Source organism: Fundulus heteroclitus, chromosome 9 (assembly GCF_011125445.2).
Source record: "Fundulus heteroclitus isolate FHET01 chromosome 9, MU-UCD_Fhet_4.1, whole genome shotgun sequence".
Taxonomy (NCBI): domain Eukaryota; kingdom Metazoa; phylum Chordata; class Actinopteri; order Cyprinodontiformes; family Fundulidae; genus Fundulus; species Fundulus heteroclitus.
In genome coordinates this window covers 7338519-7357852 of record NC_046369.1, presented here as the reverse complement: position 1 = coordinate 7357852, position 19334 = coordinate 7338519, and the positions used below count along the sequence as shown (strand labels likewise).

At 42.3% G+C, this 19334-nt stretch overlaps 2 protein-coding genes, 1 long non-coding RNA gene and 1 pseudogene across 3 annotated transcripts; all 4 read left to right on the top strand.

Annotated features, from left to right (window-relative positions):
- LOC118564234 overlaps nucleotides 1-1614 on the top strand; it is a 3146-nt pseudogene extending 1532 nt beyond the window's left edge.
- A 1093-nt stretch (nucleotides 1615-2707) lies between these two features.
- LOC118564125 lies at nucleotides 2708-4851 on the top strand. The gene is made up of 2 exons (XR_004931655.1): nucleotides 2708-3149; nucleotides 4075-4851. It is a non-coding gene; the product is annotated as an uncharacterized LOC118564125 (long non-coding RNA).
- A 1117-nt stretch (nucleotides 4852-5968) lies between these two features.
- Nucleotides 5969-10412, top strand: LOC118564122 (tubulin beta-4B chain-like). The gene is made up of 7 exons (XM_036140930.1): nucleotides 5969-6157; nucleotides 6392-6500; nucleotides 7923-8033; nucleotides 8445-8689; nucleotides 8814-9136; nucleotides 9226-9570; nucleotides 9644-10412. Exons 1-7 carry the CDS (start codon nucleotides 6101-6103, stop codon nucleotides 9789-9791), a joined length of 1338 nt encoding a protein of 445 aa, XP_035996823.1. The 5' UTR covers nucleotides 5969-6100; the 3' UTR covers nucleotides 9792-10412.
- Nucleotides 10413-14744: 4332 nt separating this feature from the next.
- LOC118564123 (tubulin beta-4B chain-like) lies at nucleotides 14745-19145 on the top strand. The gene is made up of 7 exons (XM_036140931.1): nucleotides 14745-14935; nucleotides 15170-15278; nucleotides 16675-16785; nucleotides 17197-17441; nucleotides 17566-17888; nucleotides 17978-18322; nucleotides 18394-19145. Exons 1-7 carry the CDS (start codon nucleotides 14879-14881, stop codon nucleotides 18539-18541), a joined length of 1338 nt encoding a protein of 445 aa, XP_035996824.1. The 5' UTR covers nucleotides 14745-14878; the 3' UTR covers nucleotides 18542-19145.
- Nucleotides 19146-19334: the final 189 nt, after the last annotated feature.

Below are 19334 nucleotides of genomic sequence, written 5' to 3'. Positions count from 1 at the left end.
TCCCCCCTAACAGGTGTCGGACCCTGTGGTGGACGCCCTATAATGCCACCCCTCTGTCTGTCCACCTAGCTGGTCGAGACACTGACGAGACCTTCTGCATTTGACAACGAGGCTCTGTACGACATTCGCTTCCGTACATTAAAGCTGACCACACCCACCTACGGTGATCTAACCACCTGGTCTCAGCCACCCATGAGCGGCGTAACCCCTGTTTGCGTTCCCTGGTCAGTCTCAACGCCGATCTGAGGAGACACACTGGCCTGTTCAACATGGTTGCCGTTCCCCAAGATTGCACTTCTTCATGCCAGGCTTTGCCCCACTGACGAGCCGAGGCAGCCAGCAGTACAGGTAGAGGCGGCTCTCAAATCCACTTTTTGATCTTGTTAACACGTGCTGAAAAAAATTCCTAATTTCATCTGAATGTCTGTCTTTTCAAGGGCTTCTGACAGTTCCTGAACTCACCATGCAGATGTTTGATGCCAAAAACATGATGGCAGCTTGTGATCCACGCCACGGGCGCTACCTCACAGTAGCTGCCATCTTCCGAGGCCGGATGTCAATGAAAGAAGTGGACGAGCAGATGCTGAACGTGCAGAACAAGAACAGCAGCTACTTCGTCGAGTGGATCCCAAACAACGTGAAGACGGCAGTCTGTGACATCCCACCGCGTGGCCCTCAAGATGGCTGCCACTTTCATTGGAAACAGCACAGCCATTCAGGAGCTGTTCAAGCGCATCTCTGAGCAGTTCACCGCCATGTTCCGCCGCAAAGCTTTTCTCCACTGGTGAGTAGAGCACAGCGAGCCACGTTGGTGTGCCGGGGCATTGTGTAGATCCTAAAGTTGTGTTGTCACAGGTACACCGGCGAGGGCATGGACGAGATGGAGTTCACCGAGGCTGAGAGCAACATGAACGACCTGGTGTCCGAGTACCAGCAGTATCAGGAGGCCACCGCAGAAGAAGAGGGAGAGTTTGAAGAAGAGGGTGACGAAGACATGGCCTAAGCAGCGTCTTTGTTTAGGCGTAGCCAATAAGCACATGTCGGCTTTTCTTGCTTTAATCCAAGTTTCAAAACACTGACAAGTGTAATGGATAGCGACAGTTCTACTGGTTTTGAAAGGTTTTTCTCAGGCTTTGTTGAAAACATGTTAAATATTAAAACTGGCACTTGGAGCAGCTTGAATGTTTTGCTTTATAGGAGTTTTTACCTGCGAGGTTTTTCTTTGGTTCCTACATCATTTTAAAATGATCCTTGTAGTTGAGGCTGCTTCCACAAGTCATTGCTTTGTTCAAGTCCTTTTTGTGTTTATATTATTATAGTTTCTTAATTTTTTAGTGGGACTGGGAAAAAGAAGATTTAAAAAAAAAGTTCTAAAAGTTGTAACTCCAGTCCGGCTTACATTGACCGTTCTCTTCCTTTAAAGCTACTACCGTGGTCACTTTTTTCTTTTACTGTGACAAGTTGGTCCATCTTGAGATTTAGTAAGTTTCTGTCTCAGACAGTCCAGATGGTTTTATGGGTTACACTGACTAGCAGTAAAGTGCTAACCCTTTTTAACAGTTACTGCTTTTTCTGGTTTGTTTATAAGTATTAAATAAAGATTTCTAACTTGCTGCTATGCTGGATTATTGTTCCCGCCAGTCACAGGTTTGTTGTTACAATTCAATCTCAAGGGTTCTAACGCCATCTACTTTTTATTGACCCAATACTTAAATTTAATAACATGATGTCCAGTCTGTGACAAGATAATAAGATCAGTTTCTGACTGGCTTAAAGGCTCCTTTTTTAGATGAGGGACCTGCTAGTTTGTCAGGGCATTCCTCTGGAAGCATTTGAAGGTAATTTATCCAGATACTCCAAATTAACTTTATAGGAAAAGGAACTTGGCTCAGACTGAACAGATTTGTTTGCAGCCATGTATCCATCCATGTTCCTCTAGATTTTAACATTTATAGTGAGGTCTTATATCATGGTAGTTTTAGAAAATTCAATCTGAGAAAATGTTAGACATTTTGAGTTGGGTTACAAGACCTAGATTTAATTAAAAGTAAATTATTTCCAGCAAAGCCTGATAGTGTTCTTTACATGGACAGCAAATTCAACACAACCACTTATCACAAACTACTTATTATTACAGACTATTTCTTACAAACATCCCTTCAAAAAAAGATGAAAGCTCAAGTCTTGATACATTTACCTAGAGGCACAAGACAAGTATTTTATTTTTTTATTTTTATGCAGGGACAATTCTAACTCCACAAACTATGTTCTAACTCAGGGGTTCCCAAAGCATACATCCTATCGGAATATTACTTTTAACCCCACTAAGAATATAATTATGCACCTAACAATTTGTTATAATAGCTAAAGTTTTAAAGTTTTCAGCAAAAAAAAAACAAAAAAAAAAGAACTGAAAATTATTTAAATATTTAGCGATTTATATTTGATTAAAATTGATTCTGCGCCTTGTCAACACTTTACACTGAGTAGAGCTGTCGGCCGCCCCAAGATGGCGCCCCCAAATCTCGTCAGCGCACATAGGCGAAAGCGGTTATGCGGGGTCTACTCTTTCTATCGTCGCGGGAGTTGAGAAGAAGAAGACGGCAACGTCATGACGCAATGAAGGGGCGACGAGTGCTCGGATTGTTTCTTCAAATCGTGGCCAGACGGAACCCAGGTTGATATTTTTTTTACAGGCAAGGTGGCGTTTAACGACGTCTATTTTGAACTCGTGCTCTGCTTTTTCGCGCTTGTTGCAAACGTTTGTTTCCCTGAATCCGGAGTCGCGGCTCCTTCTCGTCCATACGCTCTCTTACTTCCCTCTGAAAATGTCGGAAATTGGCGCTTTGTGTTTTGTCTGCGGCTAGCCCACTCGGCTAGCTGCAGGGAAACGGGGGGAAACTTGTGCAAAACTTTGTGAAATGTGACACCACAGTTCAAGTATTAGTTCGCCCGTGATTTCTAGGGCGCAATAGACGCGGACCTGCTTCGTTCGTCCGACGCGCCGTGTGTGCTAATCTTGATTACGGTGGTAGTGTTAATTACTGTCTTTACAGCAATTGTTAGTTTCTGCCGTCACTGATTGGGATGCTAGGCACTAGCGAGTGGGCTTGAGAGGAAACCGACAACAACAACATCATCCTCGGATGGTAACGTTTCGCTGCTATGTTGCCAGCGTTTTGCTAATGTGTTGTTTTTATTGATCGTTTTGTCGGTCAGTTGTCATTTCCATCGTGTTTATATTTTTATTTTTTTATTTTTTTGACAAAACGTCACCATAGCAACTAGAGACACACGTGAATCTCTGTGAATTAGAAATTAACCCAACAGTTCATTTAGTTCAGTGATTCAGTTCAAACAGTGAAACTTGACGTCGTTCAGTAAGCATAATGAGACATGCTTCAAACTTGTTTAAAAAAAAACAGATCATTATTTCTTCACAGCTAATAAAATCCCCAAATTAAGTTTTTCATGAAGCTAGTATATTGCACATGACAAATAGAGAACCCCCCCCCCCCAAAAAAAAAAAAAAAACATTTTCAATACATACATTCTATAAGGTACTGTGATAAAGATTGTTTAGCCAAATGGGGAGAGCTTTGTAGCATTCACGTGATAAAGAGCCATAATTTAATAGTTTATGGAAAACTATGGCTACAAATTATGGCATAGAGCTATAACTTGTAGCATAGCTGATGGTTGGAGAGTTTTTTTTGTTATTCATACTAAAGCACAAAAGAGTGAAAGAATGTAATAAACCCGTACTTTTTAAATCATCTTTATAACGTGCTGTACAAGTGGAAATATAATAATGATAAAAGCTAATTGTATAAACCCCCTTTTGGAAAGATGGTGGATTTTGGTTCTTTTTTTTTCAGGATCACTAAGATGTTATAAAGGATAAAAGTTGTATTTAAATTAATCTGATACGAAGCTCTGATCAGTTTGAGCACAATGCCATCTTAAATGTATACAGTCATTATTTATCTGTGTTTATCTGCCAAATGGAGAGTTAAACTGCAAACTGTGTAAATTTGCTTAATGAGTTCTCTTCTGCTTTTTCTCTCTGCCTAGGACACCTCGGTCATGCTGTGAACCCGAGCAGCCGTTTCCTCCTGCCCCGCGCCTCTCTCCTATCTAAATTATTTTGACGGATGACACGCGGAGGACAGCGGAAGATGTAAAAGGAGAAGCCAACTATCTGTAAGCCAGCAAGCGGCAAAGGGAGGCGAGGACAGCAGTGCTGAGAGAGAGCGGGGGCATTGGGGATGGGGTTAAAGAGCCAAAGGCGGACGTCATGGTTCACAGCAACTCTAACTCCCCAATGACAACACCATCTACCTCGCTTCACCGGACTGTTTGTTCTAAAGCACCTCTTTTGGTGTCGTGTCCCAGAGGTGCTGCGGAACAGGACCTAAACCGGACCTCCGCAGACCCGACTTCCCATTCCGAGTCCACGCAGACTCCTTCTCAGACTCCTGCTGACGCCCCTCGCCATGTTGCAAAAGGATCCGGCGCTAAATCGAGCTCCGCACCCAGCAGGCCCCACACACCGGCACCAACCTCCACTCAGGACCAACTCAACGGCCGTCGGTCAGGCAGGAAAAGGACGCCTAAGGCCTGCGATTGCTGCGGCCCCAACAGCAGGGGGCACAATGTTGAAACCTCGGGCAGAAGTAAGGGAAAGGCTCGAGGGAGGGGAGCAGGCGGAGACCTCGCGGACACCCCTCAAAGAAAGCCACCCAAGCTGACGGCTATCAGGAACTTTAAGTTGACTGTGGAAAATGTACAGGAATCAGAAGATGAGGGTAACAGAAAAACAAACAGGAATAGAACACAGACCACATAACAAAGGCAAGGCATATACTATTACAATACATTTATTAAGTGCAAAATACACAAATACATATGCAAATCAAATAAATGATTGAAAAACTGAAGAATATTCGAAATCAAATACATTTCTATACTCCTACATGTGTTTATAGCTGTTTTTTCTATGTACTTAAAAAAATGTGTTAGTTATTTATTTGCCTAACCACAACTGGGAAACACTTTTGCCATTAAATAAAGAAAAGAAATATCATTGCTATTTTTTTTACGTATTTCTGTTTTTTCACTTTTAGAATATGCAATATTTACGAAAATACAAAGATATACAAAAAGAAACCCCGCCCCGAAAACCCCCCCAAAGAATACAAACGTCAGAAAGACGAAATATTGCCTTCTCGAAAGTTGTTATGTTCACGCATGCGCAAATGAGCTGTTGACTTGCAGCAAGAAGGTCCTGGGTTCGAGTGCCCCTGCCCTGGGTCTTTCTGCATGGAGTTTGCATGTTCTCCCTGTGCATGCGTGGGTTCTCTCCGGGTACTCCGGCTTCAGACCAAAAACATGACTGTTAGGTTAATTGGCTTCTCCAAATTGTCCTTAGGTGTGAGTGTGTGCGAGAATGGTTGTTTGTCCTGTTTGTCTTTGTGTTGCCCTGCGACAGACTGGCGACCTGTCCAGGATGTACCCCGCCTCTCGCCCAGTGAACGCTGGAGATAGGCACCAGCAACCCCCGCGACCCCATGAGGGATAAAGCGGTTTGGAAAATTGATGGATGGATGGATGGATAAAATAATATATGAACGTATTATGGGAATAACAAAGAATCAAAAACATGCAAATACACAGAAATTGTTTACAGATTTTTTAAATATTCAAGCACTATATCACATTTTTTAAAAAAAAAAACAAATAATCACCATTGAAATTGGTTTTTAAACACGTTTTGCTGGAAACTACTCAAGAAAAAACACGAAGGAGGTTGGTAAATGTATAATTTTGGTTACCAAGGTGACCGGGTAATCGTCCCACTCCCCCCCACTCCCCCCCCCTCCCCCTTAGCCCGCGTTCCAATCAATGTTTTGAAGCCAAGTTACACTGACCAATCAGAAGCCGTTTCTGGGTTGACTGAAATCCTGTTTATCCAATCGCGTTGCGAGTACCATATGTCAACCGTTGGTCAACGTCCCCGCCCTGTCCGTTTGCGGGAGACCTGGTAGCAGAGAAAGCGCAACATCGACAGTTCGTGGAACGACCCTTTACTTGGATAAAAATGAGAGAAATAGTTCACCTGCAGGCTGGCCAATGCGGCAACCAGATTGGAGCGAAGGTTTGAAAATACTTATGTGTAAAAGTGAAGGTTAAATTCGTTGGGACGCCGTGTGAAAAGTTATATTTAGTTTGTGCGGGCTGTTAAACTACCGTTAGCTAGCTAAACAGAAAAAGCTAATGTAGCCGTTAACTAAAGAGTTAACGATAGCCGTTGGTTTATGTTACATTTGGTAAGTCTGGCAGCTCAAATTATTATTCTAATCGGCTTTTTTCTTTCTTTCTGCGTTTTTAGTTCTGGGAGGTGATCAGTGACGAACACGGCATTGACCCAACCGGGACATACCATGGAGACAGTGACCTGCAGCTGGACCGGATCAACGTATACTACAACGAGGCGTCAGGTTTGTTTCGACGCTGTTTTAATGCGCTGAAGTTTAGTGGAGCTCGAAGTGACTTAATATCGCCTGGAAAAGTTTTTGTACCGTAACCGCCCGCCAGAGGGGCTTCGCATTCTCTACTTTGAATTTAACGACTACTAAGGAACCGTTACCATGACGACCTAGAACCATGCCTACCAGTTGCTAACGGTTTTCTCCATAGACATAATGTAAAAGAGTAGACGCGTCATTGGTCGGGTTCTGCCTATGCTGCGATGCGTCAGGGCGTCCGCCGTCTTAAATGTGGCAAATCTGCAGTTACTCAGTCACTTAAACAGTATCAGAGGGACTTTAATCTCTCAATATACTTTGTATTCGTAGTATTTTTGTTTTTGTAATATTACAAGTTTATTTTCGTATCCCTTTAGCTTCATTCTCCTGAATTTATTCTCCTAAAGAATAAAAATATTTAAAATATTCCAACCTGGCCCTATTAAGTTACTCCAGGAGTGAAATAATTCTGCAAACTGACTATTCTGGAAATGTTCGCTCTTAATTGTCATAATATGGCGTTTTTCTCATAACATTATCACTTTTGTGTTTGTTTGGGTTTTTTTTTTTTTTGCTTTATTGACCTAGGACTTTTTTTTCTCATATTATTAATTTTACCTCTTTAATACTGCCCCAAAAAGTCTGTTCCTAAAGGTTCACATGTGACACAGTTTTATGAAATAATGAAGACCACAATGTTTAGATTTAACAAATTGATCCTTATATTCATAACACATACAAACACAAATATCTCTCTCTCTCTCTCTCTCTCTCTCTCTCTCTCTCTCTCTCTCTCTCTCTCTCTCTCTCTCTCTCTCTCTCTCTCTCTATATATATATATATATATATATATATATATATATATATATATATATATATATATATATATATATATATATATAGCCTGTGTTACCACGCTGCAGCTTTAGTGTGTCCTGTTTTGCAGAATGGTGCAGCCTTAGTTTATGGAAGGCAGATACAAGTAGTGAAATCAGCCAGAATACATTTCCATGCAGCATAGGATTTAGGCATCTTCTCTGATTCACGTTCACAATAACAGAACTCAACTTTTTTCTGCCACATACAATATGGCGGTGACGTTGACGTGGGAACCTGCGCCTTATGACGCGTCTACGTATATATGTCTGTGGTTTTCTCCTCAATGTTGACTTGGTTGGCTTTTTTGCAATTACAGTTGATGGGGAAAATGGTACGTGATTCTTGTCCCGCAAACCATTTAGAATTAATATCTGCATAGATTTTAATTTCATATTTTTCTTTGTACCCCCAGAAACTTTCTAGACTTTTTTATTTTTTAAATAAACACTCCTGTCCAACTCTCTTGTCAAAAAGACAAGGCCATTTTTATGTTGTGTACTCCTCCACTAATCCTAGGTGGAAAGTATGTCCCCCGTGCTGTGCTGGTGGACTTGGAGCCAGGCACTATGGACTCTGTGAGGTCTGGTCCGTTTGGGCAGGTGTTTAGACCTGACAATTTTGTTTTTGGTGAGTATATTACTGTAAGCATTTTATTTTGAATCACAATATAGGGTGGCTACACAAAACTGAAACATTAATGCAACTATGAATTCCTCAACTTTTCCTACATAAAAAAGTTTCAACCAGTTAGGCTGATAGGCCATGCTGGATAAAACCTTTACATTAACGCGAAGACATGCTGTTGATTTACACATAAAACCCACCAGTAGACCGCAACTAAGGGCTACTATAACCATTACATTTGTTTGAAAGAATATATCCCAAATTACGAAATGTGGAAAACTGATGCAAATCTGTAATAGATGTGATTAACTAAAACTACTATTCATGGAAGCCCTTTAAACCGTCTTCTCAATGAACTCTTTCTGATTTGTTGTAAAGTAAGCTGACTTTTCTTTTTGGTATTTTGTGTAACAGGCCAGAGTGGTGCTGGTAACAACTGGGCTAAAGGCCACTACACCGAAGGAGCTGAGCTAGTGGACTCGGTTCTGGATGTGGTGAGAAAGGAGGCTGAGAGCTGCGACTGTCTGCAGGGATTCCAGCTCACCCATTCCCTCGGAGGAGGCACAGGCTCCGGCATGGGCACGCTCCTAATCAGCAAGATCCGAGAGGAGTACCCAGACCGCATCATGAACACTTTTAGCGTCGTGCCTTCACCTAAGGTTTATATCATGCATTCAAATATGTTCAGATATAATGCTGGGCCTAATAGCTGCTTCCTCCTAATGTTAAAGTAGGTTCCATAGTCATGGTTTCCTTTGTTTTCCTTTGTTTTCCCCCTAACAGGTGTCGGACACTGTGGTGGAGCCCTATAATGCCACCCTGTCTGTCCACCAGCTGGTCGAGAACACTGACGAGACCTTCTGCATTGACAACGAGGCTCTGTACGACATCTGCTTCCGTACATTAAAGCTGACCACACCCACCTACGGTGATCTAAACCACCTGGTCTCAGCCACCATGAGCGGCGTAACCACCTGTTTGCGCTTCCCTGGTCAGCTCAACGCCGATCTGAGGAAACTGGCCGTCAACATGGTGCCGTTCCCCAGATTGCACTTCTTCATGCCAGGCTTTGCCCCACTGACGAGCCGAGGCAGCCAGCAGTACAGGTAGAGGCGGCTCTCAAATCCACCTTTTTGATCTTGTTAACACGTGCTGAAAAAAATCCTAATTTCATCTGAATGTCTGTCTTTTCAAGGGCTCTGACAGTTCCTGAACTCACCATGCAGATGTTTGATGCCAAAAACATGATGGCAGCTTGTGATCCACGCCACGGGCGCTACCTCACAGTAGCTGCCATCTTCCGAGGCCGGATGTCAATGAAAGAAGTGGATGAGCAGATGCTGAACGTGCAGAACAAGAACAGCAGCTACTTCGTCGAGTGGATCCCAAACAACGTGAAGACGGCAGTCTGTGACATCCCACCGCGTGGCCTCAAGATGGCTGCCACTTTCATTGGAAACAGCACAGCCATTCAGGAGCTGTTCAAGCGCATCTCTGAGCAGTTCACCGCCATGTTCCGCCGCAAAGCTTTTCTCCACTGGTGAGCTAGAGCACAGCGAGCCACGTTGGTGTGCCGGGGCAGTTGTGTAGATCCTAAAGTTGTGTTGTCACAGGTACACCGGCGAGGGCATGGACGAGATGGAGTTCACCGAGGCTGAGAGCAACATGAACGACCTGGTGTCCGAGTACCAGCAGTATCAGGAGGCCACCGCAGAAGAAGAGGGAGAGTTTGAAGAAGAGGGTGACGAAGACATGGCCTAAGCAGCGTCTTTGTTTAGGCGTAGCCAATAAGCAGATGTCGGCTTTTCTTGCTTTAATCCAAGTTTCAAAACACTGACAAGTGTAATGGATAGCGACAGTTCTACTGGTTTTGAAAGGTTTTTCTCAGGCTTTGTTGAAAACATGTTAAATATTAAAACTGGCACTTGGAGCAGCTTGAATGTTTTGCTTTATAGGAGTTTTTACCTGCGAGGTTTTTCTTTGGTTCCTACATCATTTTAAAATGATCCTTGTAGTTGAGGCTGCTTCCACAAGTCATTGCTTTGTTCAAGTCCTTTTTGTGTTTATATTATTATAGTTTCTTAATTTTTTAGTGGGACTGGGAAAAAGAAGATTTAAAAAAAAAAGTTCTAAAAGTTGTAACTCCAGTCCGGCTTACATTGACCGTTCTCTTCCTTTAAAGCTACTACCGTGGTCACTTTTTTCTTTTACTGTGACAAGTTGGTCCATCTTGAGATTTAGTAAGTTTCTGTCTCAGACAGTCCAGATGGTTTTATGGGTTACACTGACTAGCAGTAAAGTGCTAACCCTTTTTAACAGTTACTGCTTTTTCTGGTTTGTTTATAAGTATTAAATAAAGATTTCTAACTTGCTGCTATGCTGGATTATTGTTCCCGCCAGTCACAGGTTTGTTGTTACAATTCAATCTCAAGGGTTCTAACGCCATCTACTTTTTATTGACCCAATACTTAAATTTAATAACATGATGTCCAGTCTGTGACAAGATAATAAGATCAGTTTCTGACTGGCTTAAAGGCTCCTTTTTTAGATGAGGGACCTGCTAGTTTGTCAGGGCATTCCTCTGGAAGCATTTGAAGGTAATTTATCCAGATACTCCAAATTAACTTTATAGGAAAAGGAACTTGGCTCAGACTGAACAGATTTGTTTGCAGCCATGTATCCATCCATGTTCCTCTAGATTTTAACATTTATAGTGAGGTCTTATATCATGGTAGTTTTAGAAAATTCAATCTGAGAAAATGTTAGACATTTTGAGTTGGGTTACAAGACCTAGATTTAATTAAAAGTAAATTATTTCCAGCAAAGCCTGATAGTGTTCTTTACATGGACAGCAAATTCAACACAACCACTTATCACAAACTACTTATTATTACAGACTATTTCTTACAAACATCCCTTCAAAAAAAGATGAAAGCTCAAGTCTTGATACATTTACCTAGAGGCACAAGACAAGTATTTTATTTTTTTATTTTTATGCAGGGACAATTCTAACTCCACAAACTATGTTCTAACTCAGGGGTTCCCAAAGCATACATCCTATCGGAATATTACTTTTAACCCCACTAAGAATATAATTATGCACCTAACAATTTGTTATAATAGCTAAAGTTTTAAAGTTTTCAGCAAAAAAAAAAAAAAAAAAAGAACTGAAAATTAGTTAAATATTTAGCGATTTATATTTGATTAAAATTGATTCTGCGCCTTGTCAACACTTTACACTGAGTAGAGCTGTCGGCCGCCCCAAGATGGCGCCCCCAAATCTCGTCAGCGCACATAGGCGAAAGCGGTTATGCGGGGTCTACTCTGTCTATCGTCGCGGGAGTTGAGAAGAAGAAGACGGCAACGTCATGACGCAATGAAGGGGCGACGAGTGCTCGGATTGTTTCTTCAAATCGTGGCCAGACGGAACCCAGGTTGATATTTTTTTTACAGGCAAGGTGGCGTTTAACGACGTCTATTTTGAACTCGTGCTCTGCTTTTTCGCGCTTGTTGCAAACGTTTGTTTCCCTGAATCCGGAGTCGCGGCTCCTTCTCGTCCATACGCTCTCTTACTTCCCTCTGAAAATGTCGGAAATTGGCGCTTTGTGTTTTGTCTGCGGCTAGCCCACTCGGCTAGCTGCAGGGAAACGGGGGAAACTTGTGCAAAACTTTGTGAAATGTGACACCACAGTTCAAGTATTAGTTCGCCCGTGATTTCTAGGGCGCAATAGACGCGGACCTGCTTCGTTCGTCCGACGCGCCGTGTGTGCTAATCTTGATTACGGTGGTAGTGTTAATTACTGTCTTTACAGCAATTGTTAGTTTCTGCCGTCACTGATTGGGATGCTAGGCACTAGCGAGTGGGCTTGAGAGGAAACCGACAACAACAACATCATCCTCGGATGGTAACGTTTCGCTGCTATGTTGCCAGCGTTTTGCTAATGTGTTGTTTTTATTGATCGTTTTGTCGGTCAGTTGTCATTTCCATCGTGTTTATATTTTTATTTTTTTGACAAAACGTCACCATAGCAACTAGAGACACACGTGAATCTCTGTGAATTAGAAATTAACCCAACAGTTCATTTAGTTCAGTGATTCAGTTCAAACAGTGAAACTTGACGTCGTTCAGTAAGCATAATGAGACATGCTTCAAACTTGTTTAAAAAAAAAACAGATCATTATTTCTTCACAGCTAATAAAATCCCCAAATTAAGTTTTTCATGAAGCTAGTATATTGCACATGACAAATAGAGAACCCCCCCCCAAAAAAAAAAAAAAAAAACATTTTCAATACATACATTCTATAAGGTACTGTGATAAAGATTGTTTAGCCAAATGGGGAGAGCTTTGTAGCATTCACGTGATAAAGAGCCATAATTTAATAGTTTATGGAAAACTATGGCTACAAATTATGGCATAGAGCTATAACTTGTAGCATAGCTGATGGTTGGAGAGTTTTTTTTGTTATTCATACTAAAGCACAAAAGAGTGAAAGAATGTAATAAACCCGTACTTTTTAAATCATCTTTATAACGTGCTGTACAAGTGGAAATATAATAATGATAAAAGCTAATTGTATAAACCCCCTTTTGGAAAGATGGTGGATTTTGGTTCTTTTTTTTTCAGGATCACTAAGATGTTATAAAGGATAAAAGTTGTATTTAAATTAATCTGATACGAAGCTCTGATCAGTTTGAGCACAATGCCATCTTAAATGTATACAGTCATTATTTATCTGTGTTTATCTGCCAAATGGAGAGTTAAACTGCAAACTGTGTAAATTTGCTTAATGAGTTCTCTTCTGCTTTTTCTCTCTGCCTAGGACACCTCGGTCATGCTGTGAACCCGAGCAGCCGTTTCCTCCTGCCCCGCGCCTCTCTCCTATCTAAATTATTTTGACGGATGACACGCGGAGGACAGCGGAAGATGTAAAAGGAGAAGCCAACTATCTGTAAGCCAGCAAGCGGCAAAGGGAGGCGAGGACAGCAGTGCTGAGAGAGAGCGGGGGCATTGGGGATGGGGTTAAAGAGCCAAAGGCGGACGTCATGGTTCACAGCAACTCTAACTCCCCAATGACAACACCATCTACCTCGCTTCACCGGACTGTTTGTTCTAAAGCACCTCTTTTGGTGTCGTGTCCCAGAGGTGCTGCGGAACAGGACCTAAACCGGACCTCCGCAGACCCGACTTCCCATTCCGAGTCCACGCAGACTCCTTCTCAGACTCCTGCTGACGCCCCTCGCCATGTTGCAAAAGGATCCGGCGCTAAATCGAGCTCCGCACCCAGCAGGCCCCACACACCGGCACCAACCTCCACTCAGGACCAACTCAACGGCCGTCGGTCAGGCAGGAAAAGGACGCCTAAGGCCTGCGATTGCTGCGGCCCCAACAGCAGGGGGCACAATGTTGAAACCTCGGGCAGAAGTAAGGGAAAGGCTCGAGGGAGGGGAGCAGGCGGAGACCTCGCGGACACCCCTCAAAGAAAGCCACCCAAGCTGACGGCTATCAGGAACTTTAAGTTGACTGTGGAAAATGTACAGGAATCAGAAGATGAGGGTAACAGAAAAACAAACAGGAATAGAACACAGACCACATAACAAAGGCAAGGCATATACTATTACAATACATTTATTAAGTGCAAAATACACAAATACATATGCAAATCAAATAAATGATTGAAAAACTGAAGAATATTCGAAATCAAATACATTTCTATACTCCTACATGTGTTTATAGCTGTTTTTTCTATGTACTTAAAAAAATGTGTTAGTTATTTATTTGCCTAACCACAACTGGGAAACACTTTTGCCATTAAATAAAGAAAAGAAATATCATTGCTATTTTTTTTACGTATTTCTGTTTTTTCACTTTTAGAATATGCAATATTTACGAAAATACAAAGATATACAAAAAGAAACCCCGCCCCGAAAACCCCCCCAAAGAATACAAACGTCAGAAAGACGAAATATTGCCTTCTCGAAAGTTGTTATGTTCACGCATGCGCAAATGAGCTGTTGACTTGCAGCAAGAAGGTCCTGGGTTCGAGTGCCCCTGCCCTGGGTCTTTCTGCATGGAGTTTGCATGTTCTCCCTGTGCATGCGTGGGTTCTCTCCGGGTACTCCGGCTTCAGACCAAAAACATGACTGTTAGGTTAATTGGCTTCTCCAAATTGTCCTTAGGTGTGAGTGTGTGCGAGAATGGTTGTTTGTCCTGTTTGTCTTTGTGTTGCCCTGCGACAGACTGGCGACCTGTCCAGGATGTACCCCGCCTCTCGCCCAGTGAACGCTGGAGATAGGCACCAGCAACCCCCGCGACCCCATGAGGGATAAAGCGGTTTGGAAAATTGATGGATGGATGGATGGATAAAATAATATATGAACGTATTATGGGAATAACAAAGAATCAAAAACATGCAAATACACAGAAATTGTTTACAGATTTTTTAAATATTCAAGCACTATATCACATTTTTTTCAAAAAAAAAACAAATAATCACCATTGAAATTGGTTTTTAAACACGTTTTGCTGGAAACTACTCAAGAAAAAACACGAAGGAGGTTGGTAAATGTATAATTTTGGTTACCAAGGTGACCGGGTAATCGTCCCACTCCCCCCCCCCCCCCCCCCCCCCCCTTAGCCCGCGTTCCAATCAATGTTTTGAAGCCAAGTTACACTGACCAATCAGAAGCCGTTTCTGGGTTGACTGAAATCCTGTTTATCCAATCGCGTTGCGAGTACCATATGTCAACCGTTGGTCAACGTCCCCGCCCTGTCCGTTTGCGGGAGACCTGGTAGCAGAGAAAGCGCAACATCGACAGTTCGTGGAACGACCCTTTACTTGGATAAAAATGAGAGAAATAGTTCACCTGCAGGCTGGCCAATGCGGCAACCAGATTGGAGCGAAGGTTTGAAAATACTTATGTGTAAAAGTGAAGGTTAAATTCGTTGGGACGCCGTGTGAAAAGTTATATTTAGTTTGTGCGGGCTGTTAAACTACCGTTAGCTAGCTAAACAGAAAAAGCTAATGTAGCCGTTAACTAAAGAGTTAACGATAGCCGTTGGTTTATGTTACATTTGGTAAGTCTGGCAGCTCAAATTATTATTCTAATCGGCTTTTTTCTTTCTTTCTGCGTTTTTAGTTCTGGGAGGTGATCAGTGACGAACACGGCATTGACCCAACCGGGACATACCATGGAGACAGTGACCTGCAGCTGGACCGGATCAACGTATACTACAACGAGGCGTCAGGTTTGTTTCGACGCTGTTTTAATGCGCTGAAGTTTAGTGGAGCTCGAAGTGACTTAATATCGCCTGGAAAAGTTTTTGTACCGTAACCGCCCGCCAGAGGGGCTTCGCATTCTCTACTTTGAATTTAACGACTACTAAGGAACCGTTACCATGACGACCTAGAACCATGCCTACCAGTTGCTAACGGTTTTCTCCATAGACATAATGTAAAAGAGTAGACGCGTCATTGGTCGGGTTCTGCCTATGCTGCGATGCGTCAGGGCGTCCGCCGTCTTAAATGTGGCAAATCTGCAGTTACTCAGTCACTTAAACAGTATCAGAGGGACTTTAATCTCTCAATATACTTTGTATTCGTAGTATTTTTGTTTTTGTAATATTACAAGTTTATTTTCGTATCCCTTTAGCTTCATTCTCCTGAATTTATTCTCCTAAAGAATAAAAATATTTAAAATATTCCAACCTGGCCCTATTAAGTTACTCCAGGAGTGAAATAATTCTGCAAACTGACTATTCTGGAAATGTTCGCTCTTAATTGTCATAATATGGCGTTTTTCTCATAACATTATCACTTTTGTGTTTGTTTGGGTTTTTTTTTTTTTGCTTTATTGACCTAGGACTTTTTTTTCTCATATTATTAATTTTACCTCTTTAATACTCCCCCAAAAAGTCTGTTCCTAAAGGTTCACATGTGACACAGTTTTATGAAATAATGAAGACCACAATGTTTAGATTTAACAAATTGATCCTTATATTCATAACACATACAAACACAAATCTCTCTCTCTCTCTCTCTCTCTCTCTCTCTCTCTCTCTCTCTCTCTCTATCTATATCTATATATATATATATATATATATATATATATATATATATATATATATATATATATATATATATATATATAGCCTGTGTTACCACTCTGCAGCTTTAGTGTGTCCTGTTTTGCAGAATGGTGCAGCCTTAGTTTATGGAAGGCAGATACAAGTAGTGAAATCAGCCAGAATACATTTCCATGCAGCATAGGATTTAGGCATCTTCTCTGATTCACGTTCACAATAACAGAACTCAACTTTTTTCTGCCACATACAATATGGCGGTGACGTTGACGTGGGAACCTGCGCCTTATGACGCGTCTACGTATATATGTCTGTGGTTTTCTCCTCAATGTTGACTTGGTTGGCTTTTTTGCAATTACAGTTGATGGGGAAAATGGTACGTGATTCTTGTCCCGCAAACCATTTAGAATTAATATCTGCATAGATTTTAATTTCATATTTTTCTTTGTACCCCCAGAAACTTTCTAGACTTTTTTATTTTTTAAAATAAACACTCCTGTCCAACTCTCTTGTCAAAAAGACAAGGCCATTTTTATGTTGTGTACTCCTCCACTAATCCTAGGTGGAAAGTATGTCCCCCGTGCTGTGCTGGTGGACTTGGAGCCAGGCACTATGGACTCTGTGAGGTCTGGTCCGTTTGGGCAGGTGTTTAGACCTGACAATTTTGTTTTTGGTGAGTATATTACTGTAAGCATTTTATTTTGAATCACAATATAGGGTGGCTACACAAAACTGAAACATTAATGCAACTATGAATTCCTCAACTTTTCCTACATAAAAAAGTTTCAACCAGTTAGGCTGATAGGCCATGCTGGATAAAACCTTTACATTAACGCGAAGACATGCTGTTGATTTACACATAAAACCCACCAGTAGACCGCAACTAAGGGCTACTATAACCATTACATTTGTTTGAAAGAATATATCCCAAATTACGAAATGTGGAAAACTGATGCAAATCTGTAATAGATGTGATTAACTAAAACTACTATTCATGGAAGCCCTTTAAACCGTCTTCTCAATGAACTCTTTCTGATTTGTTGTAAAGTAAGCTGACTTTTCTTTTTGGTATTTTGTGTAACAGGCCAGAGTGGTGCTGGTAACAACTGGGCTAAAGGCCACTACACCGAAGGAGCTGAGCTAGTGGACTCGGTTCTGGATGTGGTGAGAAAGGAGGCTGAGAGCTGCGACTGTCTGCAGGGATTCCAGCTCACCCATTCCCTCGGAGGAGGCACAGGCTCCGGCATGGGCACGCTCCTAATCAGCAAGATCCGAGAGGAGTACCCAGACCGCATCATGAACACTTTTAGCGTCGTGCCTTCACCTAAGGTTTATATCATGCATTCAAATATGTTCAGATATAATGCTGGGCCTAATAGCTGCTTCCTCCTAATGTTAAAGTAGGTTCCATAGTCATGGTTTCCTTTGTTTTCCTTTGTTTTCCCCCTAACAGGTGTCGGACACTGTGGTGGAGCCCTATAATGCCACCCTGTCTGTCCACCAGCTGGTCGAGAACACTGACGAGACCTTCTGCATTGACAACGAGGCTCTGTACGACATCTGCTTCCGTACATTAAAGCTGACCACACCCACCTACGGTGATCTAAACCACCTGGTCTCAGCCACCATGAGCGGCGTAACCACCTGTTTGCGCTTCCCTGGTCAGCTCAACGCCGATCTGAGGAAACTGGCCGTCAACATGGTGCCGTTCCCCAGATTGCACTTCTTCATGCCAGGCTTTGCCCCACTGACGAGCCGAGGCAGCCAGCAGTACAGGTAGAGGCGGCTCTCAAATCCACCTTTTTGATCTTGTTAACACGTGCTGAAAAAAATCCTAATTTCATCTGAATGTCTGTCTTTTCAAGGGCTCTGACAGTTCCTGAACTCACCATGCAGATGTTTGATGCCAAAAACATGATGGCAGCTTGTGATCCACGCCACGGGCGCTACCTCACAGTAGCTGCCATCTTCCGAGGCCGGATGTCAATGAAAGAAGTGGATGAGCAGATGCTGAACGTGCAGAACAAGAACAGCAGCTACTTCGTCGAGTGGATCCCAAACAACGTGAAGACGGCAGTCTGTGACATCCCACCGCGTGGCCTCAAGATGGCTGCCACTTTCATTGGAAACAGCACAGCCATTCAGGAGCTGTTCAAGCGCATCTCTGAGCAGTTCACCGCCATGTTCCGCCGCAAAGCTTTTCTCCACTGGTGAGTAGAGCACAGCGAGCCACGTTGGTGTGCTGGGGCGTTGTGTAGATCCTAAAGTTGTGTTGTCACAGGTACACCGGCGAGGGCATGGACGAGATGGAGTTCACCGAGGCTGAGAGCAACATGAACGACCTGGTGTCCGAGTACCAGCAGTATCAGGAGGCCACCGCAGAAGAAGAGGGAGAGTTTGAAGAAGAGGGTGACGAAGACATGGCCTAAGCAGCGTCTTTGTTTAGGCGTAGCCAATAAGCAGATGTCGGCTTTTCTTGCTTAAATCCAAGTTTCAAAACACTGACAAGTGTAATGGATAGCGACAGTTCTACTGGTTTTGAAAGGTTTTTCTCAGGCTTTGTTGAAAACATGTTAAATATTAAAACTGGCACTTGGAGCAGCTTGAATGTTTTGCTTTATAGGAGTTTTTACCTGCGAGGTTTTTCTTTGGTTCCTACATCATTTTAAAATGATCCTTGTAGTTGAGGCTGCTTCCACAAGTCATTGCTTTGTTCAAGTCCTTTTTGTGTTTATATTATTATAGTTTCTTAATTGTTTAGTGGGACTGGGAAAAAGAAGATTTTAAAAAAAAAAGTTCTAAAAGTTGTAACTCCAGTCGGGCTTACATTGACCGTTCTCTTCCTTTAAAGCTACTACCGTGGTCACTTTTTTCTTTTACTGTGACAAGTTGGTCCATCTTGTAAGTTTCTGTCTCAGACAGTCCAGATGGTTTTATGGGTTACACTGACTAGCAGTAAAGTGCTAACCCTTTTTAACAGTTACTGCTTTTTCTGGTTTGTTTATAAGTATTAAATAAAGATTTCTAACTTGCTGCTATGCTGGATTATTGTTCCCGCCAGTCACAGGTTTGTTGTTACAATTCAATCTCAAGGGTTCTAACGCCATCTACTTTTTATTGACCCAATACTTAAATTTAATAACATGATGTCCAGTCTGTGACAAGATAATAAGATCAGTTTCTGATTGGCTTAAAGGCTCCTTTTTTAGATGAGGGACCTGC